Below are 17,697 nucleotides of genomic sequence, written 5' to 3'. Positions count from 1 at the left end.
CCCCCTTCGCCGGTGAGGATGGTATGCACATGCGCGAAAGTGCGTCCCCGCCCCTGGCCTTCTTCCGTGCGGACCCTGCTGGTCCCGGCTCTGTCACCTCACAGTAGTCGTTGCGGGCGGGGGGCGCGAGCGGTGTGGGGCCGCGGGCAAAGCAGGGCCGCCTCTCCCCTGCCCTTCAGGCCGGCCCGGGCTCGGTCCCCCCACGCGCCTTCCGCTCCCCACCCGGGTTGGGTACGGGAAGATCCTAGCCGCTGCCGGGTGCCAGAGGGACTTCGTGGCCGCTGCCGCCACGGGTCCCGATGGAGCCGCCGAATCTCTATCCGGTGAAGCTGTACGTGTACGACCTGTCCAAGGGCCTAGCCCGGCGGCTCAGCCCCATCATGCTGGGTGAGGGGGCAGGGAGTGGGCGGGAAGGAGGGCCGGGGCCGCCGGCCGAGGCGGGGAGGCCTGAGCCAAGGCTCAGGGGGAGACTTGGGGCCCAGAGGACGGCGAAAAGCCCGAGTAGAACAGGGAGGGGTCTGAGGTTTGTGCCCCTATGCTCAGCCCCGTTTCCGTTTGAATCCAGGAGGAAGGGATGGAGAGGAATCACGCCCTTCCCTGTCCCTCCGAGTCCCTTCCGCCGGGAGGGGGGATAGGCGGGCGCCGGGTCCAGGGGGGTCCCTGCCTCGCGGGGCGCGCGCTCTAGCTCCCTGCTCGGCGCGGAGGTGAGGACGCCGGCCGCGCGCCGCCCCTCGTGGCAGAAGGGACACTGCGGAGGAGATTCCTGGGCGGCCCTCGGAGAGCCTGCCCTCCGTGCCAAAAGGAAACTCTTTCTGCAGCCTCTGGGGTAGGTGGGAAGAGAAAGCGAGAGCTGCACAGACACCCACCCATAGCCCCTCGGTAGGGACGAGTCAGGTCTGCTGGAGCCCAGACGGTAAGCAAGCCATCCGGGGGGAGGACTGGATACGGTTGTGGCCGTAAGGATTAGTAAGGGAAGTATTTCAGTCGCGCTCCACTAAACTACTTAACTGCCAGGAGAGAAAATCAGTGTAGATCAAACCTCATTATAACCCAAATACCAAAACGCCTTGGGTAACATAGAGATCGTCAGGTTTGTGATTTCAGATGACACCGGGCAGGAAGGGATCTCAGGAATTGAAAACTGAAGAGTTTTGGCAACATCCATTTGAATGACTAGTTTTTCCTGGCTTATGGAGACATTTAGAGAATGTTTTGGTTCATGTGCATAAGACAAGAGGGCAGAGGTCAAGTAAGCAAGGTTACTTATGAGGGCATCTTTTCAATATCCTTGAGTTTTTAATGTGCTGTGTAGTGAGTTGAACTTAACCTCTTAACCCTGGGCCACTGAGTGTTTCCTACATTTAGCTTCACCTCAGAACTACCTAGGGTGCTTGTGAAAAATACGAAGATATCTTCTTTTTCAACATATATTGGTTAAGTGGGAATAGAAAAAAAAATTTGAACAGTTGTTTAAATCTGCAAGTGTGTGTTTAAAGCAAAGGATATATACATACTTGCTTAAGGGAATCATCTGTAAGAATGCAAAAGAAATTGGTAACAGTGATAGCTTATGGAAAAGTGAACTTGAAGCTGGGGGGCAAGAGTGAAAGGGAGACTTTGCTGTAACTTTTTGTACCTTTGAATTGTATACTTACATACATATGTTATTTATTCAAAATAAGCAAAGTTTTAAATGTATGGATTCTAGAGCCTCATTACACAAGTACTAAATGAGACTCTTCTGGAGTTTTGATCCCAAAATTTGTATTTTTAAAAAATATGTTTTTATTTCATAGAGAGGCAGAGGGAGAGAGAGAAACATCCATGAGAAACACTAATGAGAAACATCAATTGGCTGCCTCCCTTCTGCCCCCTACTTGGGATCAAGCCCACAATCCAAGCATGTGCCCTGACCTGGAATCGAACAGGTGACCTACTGGTGCATGAGATGAAGCTCAGAAATTTGTGTTTTTTTTTAAAGATAGCCCTTTCTTTTTTTTAATATATCTTTGTTGATTTCAGAGAGAGGAAAAGAGAGGGAGAGAGAGAGCTAGAAATATCAATGATGAGAGAGTCATTGATCTGCTGCAGCCCGCAACCCCGGCATGTGCCCTGACTGGGAATCGAACCCTGATCGCCTGGATCCTAGGTCGACGCTTAACCACTGAGCCATGCCCAGCCGGGCAAAAATTTGTATTTTTAAAAACCTCCTCAGCCCTGGACAGCGTGGGTTAGTTGGTTGAGCATCTTCCCATGCACCGAGAGGCCACCCATTGGATTCCCTGTCGGGGCATGCAAGAGGCAGCCCATTGATGTTTCTCTCTCTTCTCTCTTCCTCTCTCTCTCAAATCAATAAAAACATATTTAAAAAAAATAAAAATCTCCTCAGACAATTCTATGTAGCTGATCCATTATTGGACAAAAGTCAGTCCTAGATTGTTAAAATTAGTAAGGCAGCCCCAGCCGGGTGGCTCAGTTGGTTAGAGCGTGGTCCTGTACACAAAAAGGTTGGTTCCTGGTCAGGACATTTACCTAGGCTGAGGGTTCAATCCCCAGTAGGGACGTGTACAGGAGGTGACCGATTGAAGTTTCTCTCACATTGATGTTTCTCTCTCTCTCTCCCCCCTCTCCCTTTCCTTTCTCTCCCTCTTCCTCCCTCCCTCTCTCCCTTTCTCTCCCTTCCTCTCTAAAAATCAATAAACATATCCTTGGGTAAGGATTAAAAAGATTAGTAAGGCAAATCTGAAAGCAAAACTTACAGAGTCACTGTTAGTTACTAAGATTGCATCAGTCAAGTTCTAACTAAACTTGGAATGGAGCCATTTGGTTACTTTGATCGTGGTGAGGCATTAAATATTTCCTAGACCCAAAAATAAAAGTTTCTCCCTTTATACTGTTTTGTTTTGTTTTTTCCTATTACCTAATAGTTATTGATTTTAGCTGAAAGGGGCCTTACAGATCATTGCTTCATGATTCATTCAGTAGCTACTGAGTGCCTACCATGTGCCATCCATGTGTTAAACTCAACTAAAGATGATAAAATCAACAAAGACACTGCCATCATGGAGCTATTTAGTGGGGAACTCATTAAAAATAAGTAGGCAAATAAAATAATTACAAATTGTGATAAGTGCTGGGTTGTGCAGGAAGCAAACTGGGTGTTGAGAAAGAAAATAACGAGACCTCCTTTAAAGGTTATCAGGAGTGGTGACTTTTAAGTTGTAAATTTAAAGATGAGGAAGAAGTAGCCAAATCTAATTCTCTCCTCTCTCCACCTTTTTTCCGTATTGCTTTTATGCCTTTTGCAAAAGTGATGAAGACAAGGGTTATCAAAGCTAATAGTCATTACTTTCTAGATTTGAAAACCTTATGGAAAATGGGCATTGCCTTACTGGTTCATCCCGTCTACACATCATTAACCTTAAAGTTGGGTATGTCCCAATTCTATTAATAGCCATGTATTGATTTCCCATTCTGAATATATTTGAACCTTTAAAAAAAATCAATGTGTTTCCTGACTTTTGTGATGACTTCTAGGAGCATATTAATAGCTAGCATCTATTGAAAGCTTACCATGTGCCGGACCTTTTTTTTTCTTTTTCTGAGAACTTTGCATGTGTTATGCCTTACCACAATTTTGTGAGATGGGTCCTCTTATCGCCTCCAATTTTCAGTTGAGGCAGAGCAGGGTTATGAGCATGGACCTCCAGAGCTCCTGTTCTGTCATTTTGATGTACCACCTCTACCGTGGAATGTGTTACCTTATAATCGAGGCAAAGGAGGTTCGTGTTCATGTTCGTAAAGGCATCTTTGGCCAAGTATTTCAAGTTTGAATGAGATAAAAATCTGGGCTCAATGTGTATATGCCATTCATAATCATAAATTTATGATCACCTCTCTTAGACTTCATTTTCCGAAACTACATTAGTGTGACCTCACCAACAGTGCCCTCTTATTGTTATGGCAGTTCCTCATTATAAGACCACATCTAGCTCTATTACACTCATGATTGGACTAGATAAAGCCCAGTGTAATTCTCTTCTCTCCCGAACAATGTAGACTACACCAGTTTACCCTGCCTCCTAGTTTTCAGTCCCCTAGAATGCTTTCCATGAAGGTATTCCCGTTCCACAGTCCCTCGATCACCATGAAAATGGTCCTAAAACTATCCTTAGTGTTCTAATCGAGCAGGCAGCCTGATAGTATCTTTCTTTTTCATTGTCACTATTTGCCTAAGATAATTAGCTATTATAATTGTCCTTCAGTTCCTCTTAATAATTTTGTCTGCTCTTTAAATTTTTTTACCTCTTTCTGTACTAAAGCATTTAGAGATAAAGGCAGAGGGTTTGGATTTTTTTTTTTTAATTGTAGTAAAAGGTACTTTATATTTGTTGATTGTTTTCTGATTTGAAGTTTTTTGTGCATGCACATATCCTGAGATCACATTTATTTTTCTTTACAAGCCTATCTCAAAATTGTTCTCAGGTTTAAAGACTTAGGGATATGAGGGTGGACTATATATATATATAGTAATGAAAGACATGAACTCTGTCCTCCACAAGTTCATTTCACTAAAAATAATGTATGTACGCATGCAACGGCATAAAAGAGATTATGATTAGATGCCAAAATGAGTGCGTGGTGAAGCAGTTATTTTAAGCCTTGAAAGAAGGGAGAGGCCATGGTGGGCTGGATGTGTCAGAAAGACTTCAGCAAGAACCTTGAGCTCCTGGGGTACAGAGACTCTGTCTCATTCCCCTGTGTCCCCAGTGGCCAGTCAGAGCTGGTGCTCAATAAATATTCTAGGAATGATTGAGACTTGAAGATGAAGTAGAATTTATTTGAAACTGAGGGTTTTTTTATGTTTCAGTGTCATCTATTGTGCTTTGTTTTAGAGTTGTATTGTTCATTGTGTGGACTGTTTTATATCCAGCTAATGAACGAATTTAGTGATCATGCAGTTTGTGGCACAATGAAAACTGATGTGGCTTACAAAGCCCTTTGAGATCCAGCTCCTGTTTTTCTTTCTACCCTCACCTGTCTCCACATACTGTGCACACTGACGTGATCCTTTCTCAGCAGGGTTCCACAAGAGAATTAAATGATCCAAGTGACTGTTTTCTCAGTCTCCCAAAAGCTACTGAGGGGCATTAGGGCTTGATCCTCTTGCAGAACCCCAGTGGAGAGGGGCTGCTGTGCTCCCTGCCAGGGATACTTTTCCCATCTCTTGGCCTGGCAACTTCTCTCAACTGAAATGCTATTTGCTCCAGGAAACTTTCCCTTAACCGCACTCCCCAAATCTTGATTATGTGTCCCTATTATGTCCTGATAACATCCTGTACTCTCCTTTATTAGCGTTCATCATTCTATTTTATAATGGCTGTTTTCTCATCTCTGCCCACACCCACCCTAGCTGGACTGGTGGCTCCATTGGGGGCAAGAACTCTCGATTGTATCCCCAGAGTCTAGCAGTGCTTGGCATTCAGTAAATACAAGCTGAGTGACTGGTGGGATGTTACACATCTACCTCAAAGCATTGCTACAAGGGCAGGCTAATAAATCAAAACAAGCAGTGATCAAGAGGAAACCCTCTCAGTGTTGAGGAAAAGAACTCACGCATCAGTTATTTTGATACTAGGAAAGAATCCTGTACTGACCCCAATATTAGAGTATTAAGTAGTTGTAAATCTACCCTTTTTTTGAGGATTAAAGTACCCTCTCAGTTTTTAACAATGTATTGCATTTTGATTTTGTGATAACTTTTCTCTTCCTAAAGGGCAAGCCACCCCTACCAACAGGATTTTTTTTTTTTTTAATATATCTTTATTGATTTCACAGAGAGGGAGGGAGAGAGAGCGACATCAATGATGAGAGAGTCATTGATCGGCTGCCTCCTGCATGTCCCCTGCTGGGAATCGAGCCTGCAACCTGGGCATGTGCCCTAGTCAGGAATCAAACCTCGATCTCCCGGATCTTAGGTCGATGCTCAACCACTGAGCTATGCCAGCAGGGAGAATTTTTTTTTACAGTATTGGCACAGAGACTCACTTATATTATACATATGTTTCCTTTTGCTTTTTCCCACCTAGATTCCACATTTATCCAGTGATCCCAGAGAAGAATAAGCTGATTTTTTAAGTTAACATTAACCCCTTCACATTGCTGGTAATCTGGCAAATGACTGAGCCAACCAGCAGATGAAAATACTCAGTTAAAAACACTTCGTCACTGGGGCAGGAATCTGAGGTGAGCTGGGGCTGCGCTTGATTTGCATCAATGAGCTAATGCCCCTGCAGACCCATCACCATCACCCACTTTGTGCTCATTAATAGACATTGATTTAGCACCAGCAGTATGCCAGCTGCTGATTCGTCTTACAACCGGCACAGCTCCATCTATCTTAATTGATGAGGTAGAGGCAGGATTTTCTCCTTGACTTTTATATTCTCACTTTACTCTTACAATCAGTGGAAGGCTGACTAATGTGGGCCTCACCTTTTTGTTATTCATGATGAAAAACAAGGCTGACACCCATGTCTTCAAGTTGTTTTCATGTGACTACTTCATAGGCCTCCAAATCAGTGCATTGGAAATGCTAACGAGCTTGGAGACATGCAGCCATCTGACCCACCTGCTCTCCAGCTTGCTGAGAAAATCCTGGTGGGAAAATAATCTGCTTCTGTAATGTGCTAATATCCACTGAGCCTAATTCATTGTCCCAAAATGGCCCTGTGCCCTAATTCAATCTCACTCACTCCCACCCCAGTGTAGCCAAAAACATTTAAAGATCAATCCAATCCCGCTTTCCGTTGCGTGGCACCCTGCGCAGGAGGCTGCTCTTTTCCTCCCGAGAGCAGGCTGCCAAGCGGCTGCCCTTGCATTGCTGTCTGAGCTGCTCCAAGCGCATCATCGTAGCTTGCTTTTTCTTGTTTTTATGCAGGACAAACCATGAATCCTTACTAAATGCTAATAAATCTTTGCCCACACTACCACGTATAGATGCGTGAGAATAAGGATAACTGTGAAGCACTTTCAATTAAGAAAAGATGCAAATCCATTCGATCCATTTTAAACGTTGGCTCCACATGTTTGGCAGATGGATGAATAAATGAGAGCATGAACAAGAGAACCTTTTCTCTATCCCCGTCACCACTCTAAGGGTGGGTGAGCTATTGACGGAGCTGATAAGGAGGAGGCATCATGTCCAGCTTACAGGCAAACTTAGTGATTGGTACAGAGACTATCGGGAATAAAGTAGGGCTTGTATCTTTCAACTTTGAATTGTTTTCCAAGTGTAAACGAACCGACAGGATGGTCTCTGAGGCCCCTATCCAAAACTCCATTCTTTAGTGGGACTGGGTTGGAACTGATGGATCTGTCTGGCTGTCTTCCTGGAGCACTGAGCATGGGCACCTGAGAGGGCAGTAGCAGGCTCGAGTGCAGTATGCCAAGGTTGCAAAGTCATTTGAGTAACAAGCCAGGGCAGTTAAGATTGGGGTTAAGAACTCTGGCCTAAATAGCACTGTGTGTGTGTCAACCAACCGAACTAACAAAACAATACCTCATCTCAGCAGATGGGCGTGCAGCATCTCTGCTCCAGGTACTGTGCTGTGTGCCGGAATTACAAAGATACATGAGAAACTGCCCTGGTCTTTGAGACAGTTGTAGTCTAATGGGGAGAAAGACACAAGACTAGGTCGTTTCGATACCAAGGTACTATGAGAGCAGCCATAGAACTCAAATTCTAAAGCCTGAAAGAAATGAGTTAACCTATTTAGGCTTGTGGTATATGCCAGGCACTGTGCTGGGCATATTTCATCTATCATCTCCTTTTAATCTTGGAAGTGTTATGAGATAGACACTCATTATGTTTGTTTTTAACAAAATAAGACACTGAGGTTTAAACAGCACTGGGGAGTGGTGGATTCTGATCACTTTCAACTTACTTAACATGACACACCTGTGTCACGACCTAAAGACCTTATTGGAGAAGAACTGCATTCCTAGTAAGTCCCTCAAGAGGTTTATAATGGGTTCCTTGGGGTTTGAGTGATATTCTAAATTTACTCAGGCTGGGAGACCATTTAGTCTAGTCCCAAGTGGCTAAATCTCTTCTTCTCTCCACAGGGAAACAACTGGAAGGCATCTGGTAAGTTGGGTGGGATCCTTACATTGACTGGTTTACAAAACAAAGCTGCACCTGTGCACTTCAAGTTCCTGCTGTGGTTCCAGCTTGAAGCCCAGCTCTCCACATCGTAAATCTTCAAGGTGTAATGCAGTGCTTCTCAACCAGGGGCTCTCTTGCCCCCGCCCCTCTACCTGGACATTTGACAGTGTCTGGAGACATTTTGGGTGGGTGGGCGGAGGCCAGGTATGCTGCTCTGAACATCCTAAATGCACAGGACAGCCTCACCAACAAAGAATTATTCAGCCAAAACTGGCAGTGGTGCTGGGATTGAGAAACCCTGCCTAAAGAAAGGCAGGATGATGTCCTGCCCACCCCTGACCAAGGTTTCTACAGAAGTCTCAAGGCTCCACAAGTCTGTTAAAACACATCTACTTTGGTCTCTCACTACTAGACCCATCCCTGTCAGACAAGATGGTGGCTGTGGCTGAGCTCTCAGCTCCATTTATGAGGAAGCCATAGGTTAGTATTCAGTCTTGGCTCCCAGACCCTGCTGACATTGAGTTGACCAGAATGACCTTTTGCTGTGTTTGACTCAAACCAAATAATACGAACTTGAAATAGGTCTGCACTTCACATCATCTGGCCTTTCCCTCAGCATGGTCCAGGTGAACTTCTGTTAGTTTAAAAAGCTGGGATATACCTTGGTCTGCAGTCTTTATTTCAGTAATTGATTTGTCAGTATCAGGGTGAATCTCTAGGGACTCCCCTCTGCTCACATGATCTACAGCAGTGATTCTCAACTGGGGAAAATTCTGAAACATTTGGTAATGGCTGAGAACATGTTTGGTTGTCACAACTGAGGGGGGTAGGGGGTGCTACTGGCATCTGGTAGGTAGAGGCCAGGGTGCTGCTAAACATCCTGTACTACACAGGACGGCCCCCACAATAAAGAACTGTCCAGCCCCAAATGTCAGTAGTGCCAAGTTGGGAAACCCTCATCTTGCCTTTGTTTCGTTAGTTTTCTAAGGCTGTTGAACACAGTCCTATCCTTGGGCAGAGATGATTCTCATTGCGGTGTAGTGACTGCTTTTCTCAGGCTGGTTGTAAGTTTTCTGGCTCATTCTCTCTCCTCTGCGTTGCAGGCACACCTCCATAGTTGTACACAAGGATGAGTTCTTCTTCGGCAGTGGTGGGATCTCCAGCTGTCCCCCGGTGAGTGTCTTCCCCGCACCCTGTCCTGCAGCCTCAGGTTCCTGGGGGTTCCCGGAGACCAGGAACTGGGCTGCTACTCTCTGTTCTCGCTTTGGCCCAGTGTATGTAGGTCTGTGGCATAGTCTCTCACAACTACCTGAAAACTCAGCTCAGGAAAACCCTTCCCAGACCCTCCAGCCAGTTGCTCTCCTCTCTGCTCCCACAGCATTTTTGGTCCCTCTGTGTCACATGGAGCATGTTATGGTGAAATGAGCTGTTCCTGTCTCCACAAGGAACTATGCATAAGCTTTGTGAGCTGAGCCTGTGTCTCACTTTTCTGTCCTCATGACCAGCTCAGAGCCTGGCTCATAGTATGAACTCAGCCAATGTGAAGCCAAATGTGAGGGTTCTGAAAAGTAAAGTGAGTTGCCCAAAGTTACACAGTCAGAAAGTGGTACCAGTACTAGAACTCAGGTCTCCGACTCTAAAGCCCATGCCATCTTCCAAAAAAGTTCTGTGTCACTGTCTAAGGATTATCACAGGAGGTGCTCAAGTCACATTGCCATTCATTATAGTACCCATAAATGGGAAGTCACTCTTGGTTTCTTTTCACTGGTCCCACCTCCTGTAACATCCTTCATTAATCCCAGTTGATTCTACCTTGTAAATATGTCTTAAGTCAGTCTGTCTCTCTTCATCTGTCCCCTTTTCTCCAGAGCTTTCACCTAAATCCAGGGCCACCCTCATGTCTAGCCTGAACCACAACAATGCATCTCCTCTTCTTTGTCAGTCAGTTCTCCCCATGGAGGCAAAGTGACCTTTTCACAGTGAAAATCTAATCATGGCATTTCCCTGCTTAAGTCAGACTCTCCCCATTGCTCTTGGAATAAAACCCAGGAAGCTCAGCGTGACGTCCAAGGCCCTAACTGGTCTCGGTCTCCCTCTCTTGGTGGCCTCTTTTCAATTCATGCCCTTGCCCACTCCTCTCTCTCCTCACTCCTTGAACAGGCCTTGGCCATTTGAACCTGTCCTCTGACTTCAGTCCACCTCCCTGTCCCTCGCCTTGTTATGCCTCTCCATCCTTCAGATCTGAGCTCAGTGCCACATTCTCAGGCAAGTCTTCCCTGGTCCTTCAGACTGAGGTGTCCCCTGTCATATCTACTGACGGCATTCTGTAGCTTTCCAGCAAGACCCTTATTGCAACTCATACTAATACATTGGTTTATGGAATATTTTGTCTGCCTTTCCCGCTATACAATAAGCTCCCTGAGGGCAAGAACCTCACCTGTTTTGTCCACATCATGCCCCAGTGCCTAGCTAAGGCCCGCACATAGTAAATTCTCAGTACGTATTTATTATGTGAGTGAAGAATGGGAGGGTCAAATAGTGACCTCCTGTAAGTCATCATTTTTCTCTGACTACCGTGAGTGTCCTGCTCACCATGCCTTCCCCAGCGTCAGGTACACAGTAGGTGCTCACTAGCTATTGCATACATTCACAGTCTTTGCGGGGAGCTCTTCTCTGGAGCCCTCACTTTTCCCCAGTTCACTCCCAGTACCGTCCTCCCCAGTGATCCTGTTGCTTCCCCTTGGCTGGTTTGCCCCTGGGCCTCAGTGCCCCTTGGTCTCTGTGGCAGTCTGTTAGCCCCTGGCTGAGGGTTTTCTGTAGGCCTTTGAGGGGCCATTAACTCCCTCGCCTGTTGAACCCTATTAGCATCGTCGGATTATCCTCTCAGATCATAAAAGAACTGAATTGTGGGAATATTTGCCAGCCGGCCAGATTTCTCACTGTCCTTCACATTTTCCCGTGTTCAGGGGTATTGATCATGTCACCAGAAACACTGGCTGCTCACCTTCTGAGTGTGGGCATAGAAGGTGGCCTGGCAAGGGGGAGCCATTTCTAATTGTCCTGCTCTGCCCTCGTGAGCAGACATGTTGGGGACAAAGGGAGACAGATTCTGGGCTCCTATCTTTTTAGCAACTGAATGAGTCGACAGCATCAGGAGTCTGACCTGCATGAGACTCAGTTTCCCGGGGCCCCACCAGAAACTAGAAGCCCGACTTAGCCATCTTTCTAGGCCTGGCAATGGGAAGTCTTTAGGAAGCTCTAAGCCGCTATAGCCCTGATACAACTAGGAAATAACCGTCTTCATCTGCCCTGGGTGCTCTGAAAGTTAAAAGTTGTCAGAACAGAGCATTTGTGGTCATCCATGGAAAGGCACATTAAAAAATTCAACAGAAATGGTAATTTAATGACTCTCTTTGGGTTGGCTCTTTTAGGGAGGGACATTGCTTGGGCCCCCAGACTCTGTGGTTGATGTGGGGAGCACAGAAGTCACAGAAGAAATCTTTCTGGAGTACCTGTCCTCCCTGGGGGAGTCTCAGTTCCGGTGAGTGGAGACAGGGGTGGTGGTTAGTTGTGTCTGTCTCCCCCACTAGATAATCAGCCACCAGAGGACAGCCACCAGGTCACATCCCCCTGCGCACTCAGCACAAGGTCTGGCCCAGCATTTGCTGAGTAAATATGAAGAGAAGGCAGAAGAGCTCAGCGTTGCCCCGAGGCCAATATCGCATCCTAGCAGACCTTCTGCTGGGACTTTGAGGGAAGGACGGGCTATTGATTCTTTCTGGTTAAAATCAGCTGTTGCTATCTCAGCAAATGCTGCTCTCAACCCACACTGGCCAAGTATTCTGTCCTGAAAATAAAAAACAAGGTTTGTGGAGGGGCTGGGATAAAACACAAACTTGAGCAGATTTTCTCTTAAAGAAGCTTTAGTCAATTTCAGTGTGTTAAACTCTAACCCAGGAGCTCTGCTTTTGTGAACGTAAAGATTCTCCTGAAATTATAGAGGAGCCTCTTGTTTATATCTCATCCTTTTCTTCAAAATCTGTTTCAATGGTCCAGTGAGGCAAATCAAGCAGCCCGTGGAGCATGCGAGAGGAGGGAAGTCAGTCCTCAAATTCAGCTATCTCCCCCTTCCATGACCTGGTTTGAGATATTTCATACACTTGCTTGCGACCTCTCATAGCTGTGCTCCTTTCTCACAACGCACAGAGGTGAGGCCTACAACCTCTTTGAACACAACTGTAACACCTTCAGCAACGAAGTGGCACAGTTCCTGACGGGGCGGAAGATCCCTTCTTACATCACTGACCTGCCCTCTGAAGTTCTCTCCACGTAAGTGACCTCTGTCTCTGCCCTGCCTTTGAAATCCCCATCCGCAGCCAGCGCCACTCCCCTGCCCATGTCTGCCCTCCCCTGGTCTCGGCAGAATCCTCCCAAGCTGGGTGGGCTCTGTCATGGCAGCTCAAACGTGGACAGCCGCCATTTTCTCTTCTCACCGATACCCACCTGTTACTTCACCCTGCTTGAAGTTGGACCACTCTACCCTGGCCTGAGTGTGACCGCAGAACTTAGAAACCCACTTGTGCAGAATCCTGGCACCTGTCTTTCCCACTGCATGTGAAGCATGCCACTCCCCAGAAGCGCCGGCGTAAAATGCAGTTTTAGATGGCGGAGCAGAGAGTAGGTCAGAGAATTCGGAAGGCGGCTATTTTAGTCTTTCTCCCTCTGCAGCATGAGCTCTTTGACGCCCTCAAAGACAGCTTCCTACTTGCCCTCGTAGCTTGTGGGCCATCACCCAGGCAGTGTCCCCTAAAAGGACACACACCCACCCAAAGCCATCACACCCCTCCCTCCTTTGCTATTGGCCATGTCCATTTGTTGGCTCTGACTCAGTTTCTCCTGAACTGAGGCCCTGTCCAACAGGGATCCTGGCAGGTTTAGCAAGCTCAGCAAGCTGAGCTGTTTTCACACCTGGGTAGGAACTGCTCAGAAAAAATTGCCTAGGAAACAAGGCTGCTATGTCAGGTCGGTGAGGAAAGCCCCGTCTCCCAGCCCTGGCCCTGCCTGCCTTGGTGGGTGTGTTCAACCCCACCACCTTACCACAGGATCTAGGTTATGGCACCCTGAACAAACTTGGGTAGCTAGAATGTTCTTGCTGTCATTATTTGTTGGGTAGAGTCCCTGGACTTGTCTGAATTAGGGTTATTATTTCTGTGTCATCTGTTTATGCCTTGGAATACTTCATTCCCTTTGAACTTGGGGACAATTTTCAAAAATGGCCTTTTCCACCAAAGGAAAACAACGCAGTAACTGAGATGTGTTGTGGGCAACATGTTTTAAGGTTGAAGTAATCTTGGAAAGTCTGAGATCCAGTATTTGCAGTTTTGTCCCAGCTAAGCCCCTCTGAGGACAAATGGGGAGCCCTTTACAAAGTGGCATTAACCCCTGACAACCTGCATTTGTCACTTTTCCTGATTCTTCCCTGTATCCCCAGCAGACCTCAGTTCCTGGTGGACCCTCACTCCTGACTTTACCTTTCTCATGTCCTTTTTTTTTTTTTAACCTCAGCTTCCTCATTAAACTTTATTTTTATCTTCTTATACCATGAGAATGAAAGATACAAGTACAGAAAGTACAGGAAGCTCTAGTTCCCACTATGCAACCAGCCTATTGAAGCCCCAGCTAACCATGACCTAGAGGTGAAGGTAGTGAGATGGTAGCATCTATGGGGGAGAGGACCCTAGGAGTCAAAATGCAGAGCAGGCTATGTAGAGATCCCCTCCATGAGAAAGCAGGCGGGAGGTAAGTGAGAGTGAAATGAGGTGAGGGTGTCCTCCCCGTGTGGCAGTACCGCTGGCCCTGTGGCTGGAGCTGGGCATGCTGGCCCCCTGCGCCTCCCTGCACCCCAGAGCCCACCCCAGCTCCTGTGTCTGTTTTCTCCGCAGCCCCTTCGGACAGGCCCTGCGGCCCCTCCTGGATTCCATCCAGATCCAGCCTCCTGGAGGGAGCACCGTGGGCCGACCCAATGGCCAGAGCTAACAGGACTGCATGGGACCGCCCTGCCTCACCAGGGCTTTTCCTTTTTAAACAAAACAAACCCTACCAGATTTCTATTTTATAATTTTACATCAGAGCTAACAACCAGGGGACAGCTTTTTAAATTTCCCAGGGAAGGAGATCATCAGGCTGCATGTAGGACAATGCTGCTAAGAAACAGAACACAACGCCACCCCTTCTAATAGTATTATACTAATTTATTAAGGCTGTCTTGTCTGTGCGTTCACTTGTGACGCTGGTTCCCAAGCGTCCTTCACGCTCGAGAAAGGGGGGGAGGTGTTTAAGCAGAAAGCAGGAAGCACAGTTTGGGGGAGCCCCAACCTAGAACCTCTTTCCAGAGAATGCCCATGCTCCACCCAGGTTGCCACCACCTGTGGAACCCAGGAGAGTTTTACAACAGCCATGACCTGCAAGCAGTTCCTCTCTAGTTTAAACGAACCAAAGGAGTTGGTGCACGTGGGACCAGTTTCAGGATGACTCACCCAACCCAAGTGAACTAAGTCCGTGAGACCAGAGCTGGAGCAGGCAGAAGCCGCAGGTTGGAGGGAGAGTGACAGCAAGTGTCAGTCAGAGAAACCAGGATAAAGCCATTCCTCCTGCCTCCTACACTGATTGCCAATCTCTGACATCACTTTTGGAGAACCTGCCTCGCTGCCTACAGGCTGCTCTTCCTCAGCATAGCTGGCCTGTCGTAATTAATGAAGGTCTGGGCTGGAGCGGCAAAGACCCAGGCCTTTTGTCTGCAAGTAATAACGTAGGTTATTGTAGTCACTGTACCCACCCCACCCAGACCAACCTGCAGTATTCAGCTGGGGACCAAGGGAAAATGTCCCGGATAAGAAGGAATAATAAATGCACAATCAAGGTGGCAAGAAACTTAGAGTTGTTTCTGATAGGAATTTGTACGGCATCCTGAAAGTGTTTTGAAGATACATGTTTTGTTGTCGTTCTGACTTTAAGGAAGCGTCGGGGATGGGGGGTACATGGCCGTTCCCTTGTGAGCTGCTGCTGAGAGCTTACAGGCAGGGAACAATCTGGAAGTTTCTTACCTAGAGAGGATTTTAGATTCCCTTTCTTCACTGAGCCTCCCCTTAAGTTAGCTTTTGGGGAAATGAGGGTGGAGAGAGGACTCAGCTACCAGGTACCTGAGGCCCAGCTCTGGCATTCTTGGGCCCCTCTTGCCACTCCTGCCACTTCTCAGACTTAAATTATGTTGTGTTTCCTGGGGTCCAGCCTGCGGCAGGTGCCTTTTCTCTCCAAAAGCTGCTGCTCACCTCTGGCCTCCTCTCCTCCTGTGTGTGCCATCTGCCAGAGCAGTTGGCATCGTCTGGGTCTCAGCTAAAGGAAAAATGTTACTCTGCCTTAGTGTCTGCCTCTGACCTGACCAGCTGCAATGTCAAGTGACATTTTGGAACTTTTTAGATTGGAGACCAAGCCAATGAGCAGTTTAATTCTTCTTGAGACCCACTCATTTGCCAGAATGCATGGCAGTGATACACGAGAGCAGAAACTGGCGGGGACGCTCACTTAATGTTCACCGACTGGCAGAATGGACCATGGAGAATGGGTTTCTCCCAGGAAGGCCGCATGTTGGTCCAGGCTTTGCTTCCCACCTGAGTCTCTCCGTTTCCAGCTTGCCTTGTCCAGCCCTCTCTCTGCCAGGCTCTTGCTCCAGACACCTCCACACAGCTCTAGCCAAAAGGCACTGAGCATCACAGGCTCCTCCTCTCTCCCCCCCATCTCCAGGCCTAACTGGTTTCGCTCCTACCAGCAGCCACCTCCAGACCCAGCGCTGTACTGAAAAATGGCTCCCCTAAGAGACTGAGTCACTTGGTTCATTGAAAGTCCCCTTCATGCCCAGCAGCCATTTGTGCCAATGCCTGCACCCCAGGGAGAGACAGAGGTCAGTGAGCCATCTTCTCAGAGCCCTGCAGGAAAGCAGGCTCTCACCCCTTCCCCCACCCAAGTCCCACTGGCACTAACTCGGAAGCCCAGGCTCCGGCTCAGCCCCCCAGCCCATCCGCACATTTCTCTGTCTCCCAGCACCTCAGGAGCGTGTCCATTGTACCCAGCTAGCTCCACGTGGGCGTGCATGGGTGACAAGTGAGCCATGTGTGATCATAGAGCACAGCGAACACCTCTGTAGAGGTCCGCTGGTTCAGAGGGACACAGAGGAAGGAGGGATGAGACTGGCACCCCTCCCAGAAATAAAGCTTGTACCTTTGAGATTTCTTTTTGCCCTTGAAGTAAACTAATAACTGTGTTTAGTGCGGAGGTGTTTGCTGGTTTTCTTTGATGTTTTTTCTAATGCAATAAACTCACTCTGCCTGCTGCGCTTGTGTCATGATTGACAGTCCAGGTGTGTGTCCAACATGAAGCAGCCCTGCTCCTTGATCTGCCTCCCTCCGAGCTTGACTTGGCTGAGTCTGGGTGTGCTGCCTTTGCTTGGTTGGAACCCTTACACATAAGAAGTGACAGCAGAGGAGAGTGTGTGACTCTCACCATTGGATTATTAGGATGGGGAACGGGCCCAGAGAGAATGCTGCCTACCCAAGGTCACCTCACAGCTTGTGGTGGAGTAAGACTCGAAAGCCTGGTCTGCTGGCCCCAACTTCTGAGATCTTCCCCTACAGGACTGTGTCCATCGGGCCATGTCTGTCCTCACCAAAAAGTATTCACTTCTGGTTTCAGTTTGGCTATAGTCTGGGTCTGTGACCACAGAGATCTCTCCCCACCTTGCTACCGTAACCTCATTGAACAAGTGTTGGGTGGCAGATCTCCAGACACCCCCCGCTACTACCAGAAGCCCAGCCTGCGCTGGTGTTTTCACACAGCGGACTGGAAATATGGGTCCTGGTCCCACTTTCAGATGAGAAACTAAGTTATCCAAGCGGCAGGTGGCTGGGCCCTTGAATCCAGGCCATGTTCTCGCCACTGAGGCATTGCTGAGGCTCTGTCCAACACTAGCTTAAGAATAAAACAAGATGCTCTGTCTCCAGAGGACACGGAGCAGGTGGCTTTGGCTGACATATTTGCTTCCTGAGAGCTGACCTGTTCAGAGACAGGAGTCCTTAGAAGTGCCTGCCCTGAGATCACACACCCTGGGCCTAAGTTCTAACTTTGCCACTTGTGGGCCATTCTGTTTGTCTCATCCGTAAGACGGGGCATTCCAATGGGACCTATCTCACAGGGTGGCTTTGAAAAGAGTCAATGTAAAGTGCTTTGCCCAGTGCCTGGCACAGTTTAGGTGTTCAGTGGATATAAAACTGAGGGCAGAATTCATTCAACAGCCACTGACTGAGGACTGCGAGCCAGCTCCATGCAGAGGCCCTGGCAGTCCTCCCTGCTGAGGACAGTTTAGAAGACAAGGCACTGTAGACATGCACCACCCACTTCTGGAGGAAATGGCAAGTCAATCTGGAGTAAGTTCATTCAACCCCACAAGCGTTTCCCTGGAAGCCCACTGTGTGCCGCGC

The 17,697-nt window shown here is 47.8% G+C and overlaps 1 protein-coding gene across 2 annotated transcripts; it reads left to right on the top strand.

The window, feature by feature from the left end:
- Positions 1-43: 43 nt before the first annotated feature.
- On the top strand, positions 44-16,554 carry DESI1 (desumoylating isopeptidase 1). Of its 2 annotated transcripts, XM_081127173.1 has the most exons (6): positions 44-387; positions 8,128-8,149; positions 9,271-9,340; positions 11,599-11,708; positions 12,374-12,496; positions 14,110-16,554. In XM_081127173.1, the coding sequence occupies exons 1-6, from the start codon at positions 300-302 to the stop codon at positions 14,201-14,203; spliced, it is 507 nt and encodes a 168-aa protein (XP_080983299.1). In that variant the 5' UTR covers positions 44-299; the 3' UTR covers positions 14,204-16,554. The 2 variants fall into 2 exon arrangements, with proteins under 2 accessions (XP_080983299.1, XP_080983300.1); XM_081127174.1 differs by lacking the exon at positions 9,271-9,340 and having other exon boundaries at positions 208-387; positions 11,599-11,737; positions 12,348-12,496; positions 14,110-16,491.
- The last annotated feature ends 1,143 nt before the right edge of the window (positions 16,555-17,697 follow it).

The sequence above is a fragment of the Miniopterus schreibersii genome (assembly GCF_964146895.1).
Source record: "Miniopterus schreibersii genome assembly, chromosome: 2".
NCBI lineage: Eukaryota > Metazoa > Chordata > Mammalia > Chiroptera > Miniopteridae > Miniopterus > Miniopterus schreibersii.
Note: the sequence above shows the minus strand (reverse complement) of the source record. Positions and strands in the feature narration are given on the sequence as shown.

Excerpts from the sequence above, each read along its gene's own strand:
- DESI1 (XM_081127173.1), top strand. The coding sequence starts at position 300 with ATGGAGCCGCCGAATCTCTATCCGGTGAAGCTGTACGTGTACGACCTG. Across the intron at positions 8,150-9,270 it reads AAACAACTGGAAGGCATCTG|GCACACCTCCATAGTTGTAC; the intron begins GTAAGTTGGGTG and ends TCTGCGTTGCAG. Across the intron at positions 12,497-14,109 it reads CCCTCTGAAGTTCTCTCCAC|CCCCTTCGGACAGGCCCTGC; the intron begins GTAAGTGACCTC and ends TTTTCTCCGCAG.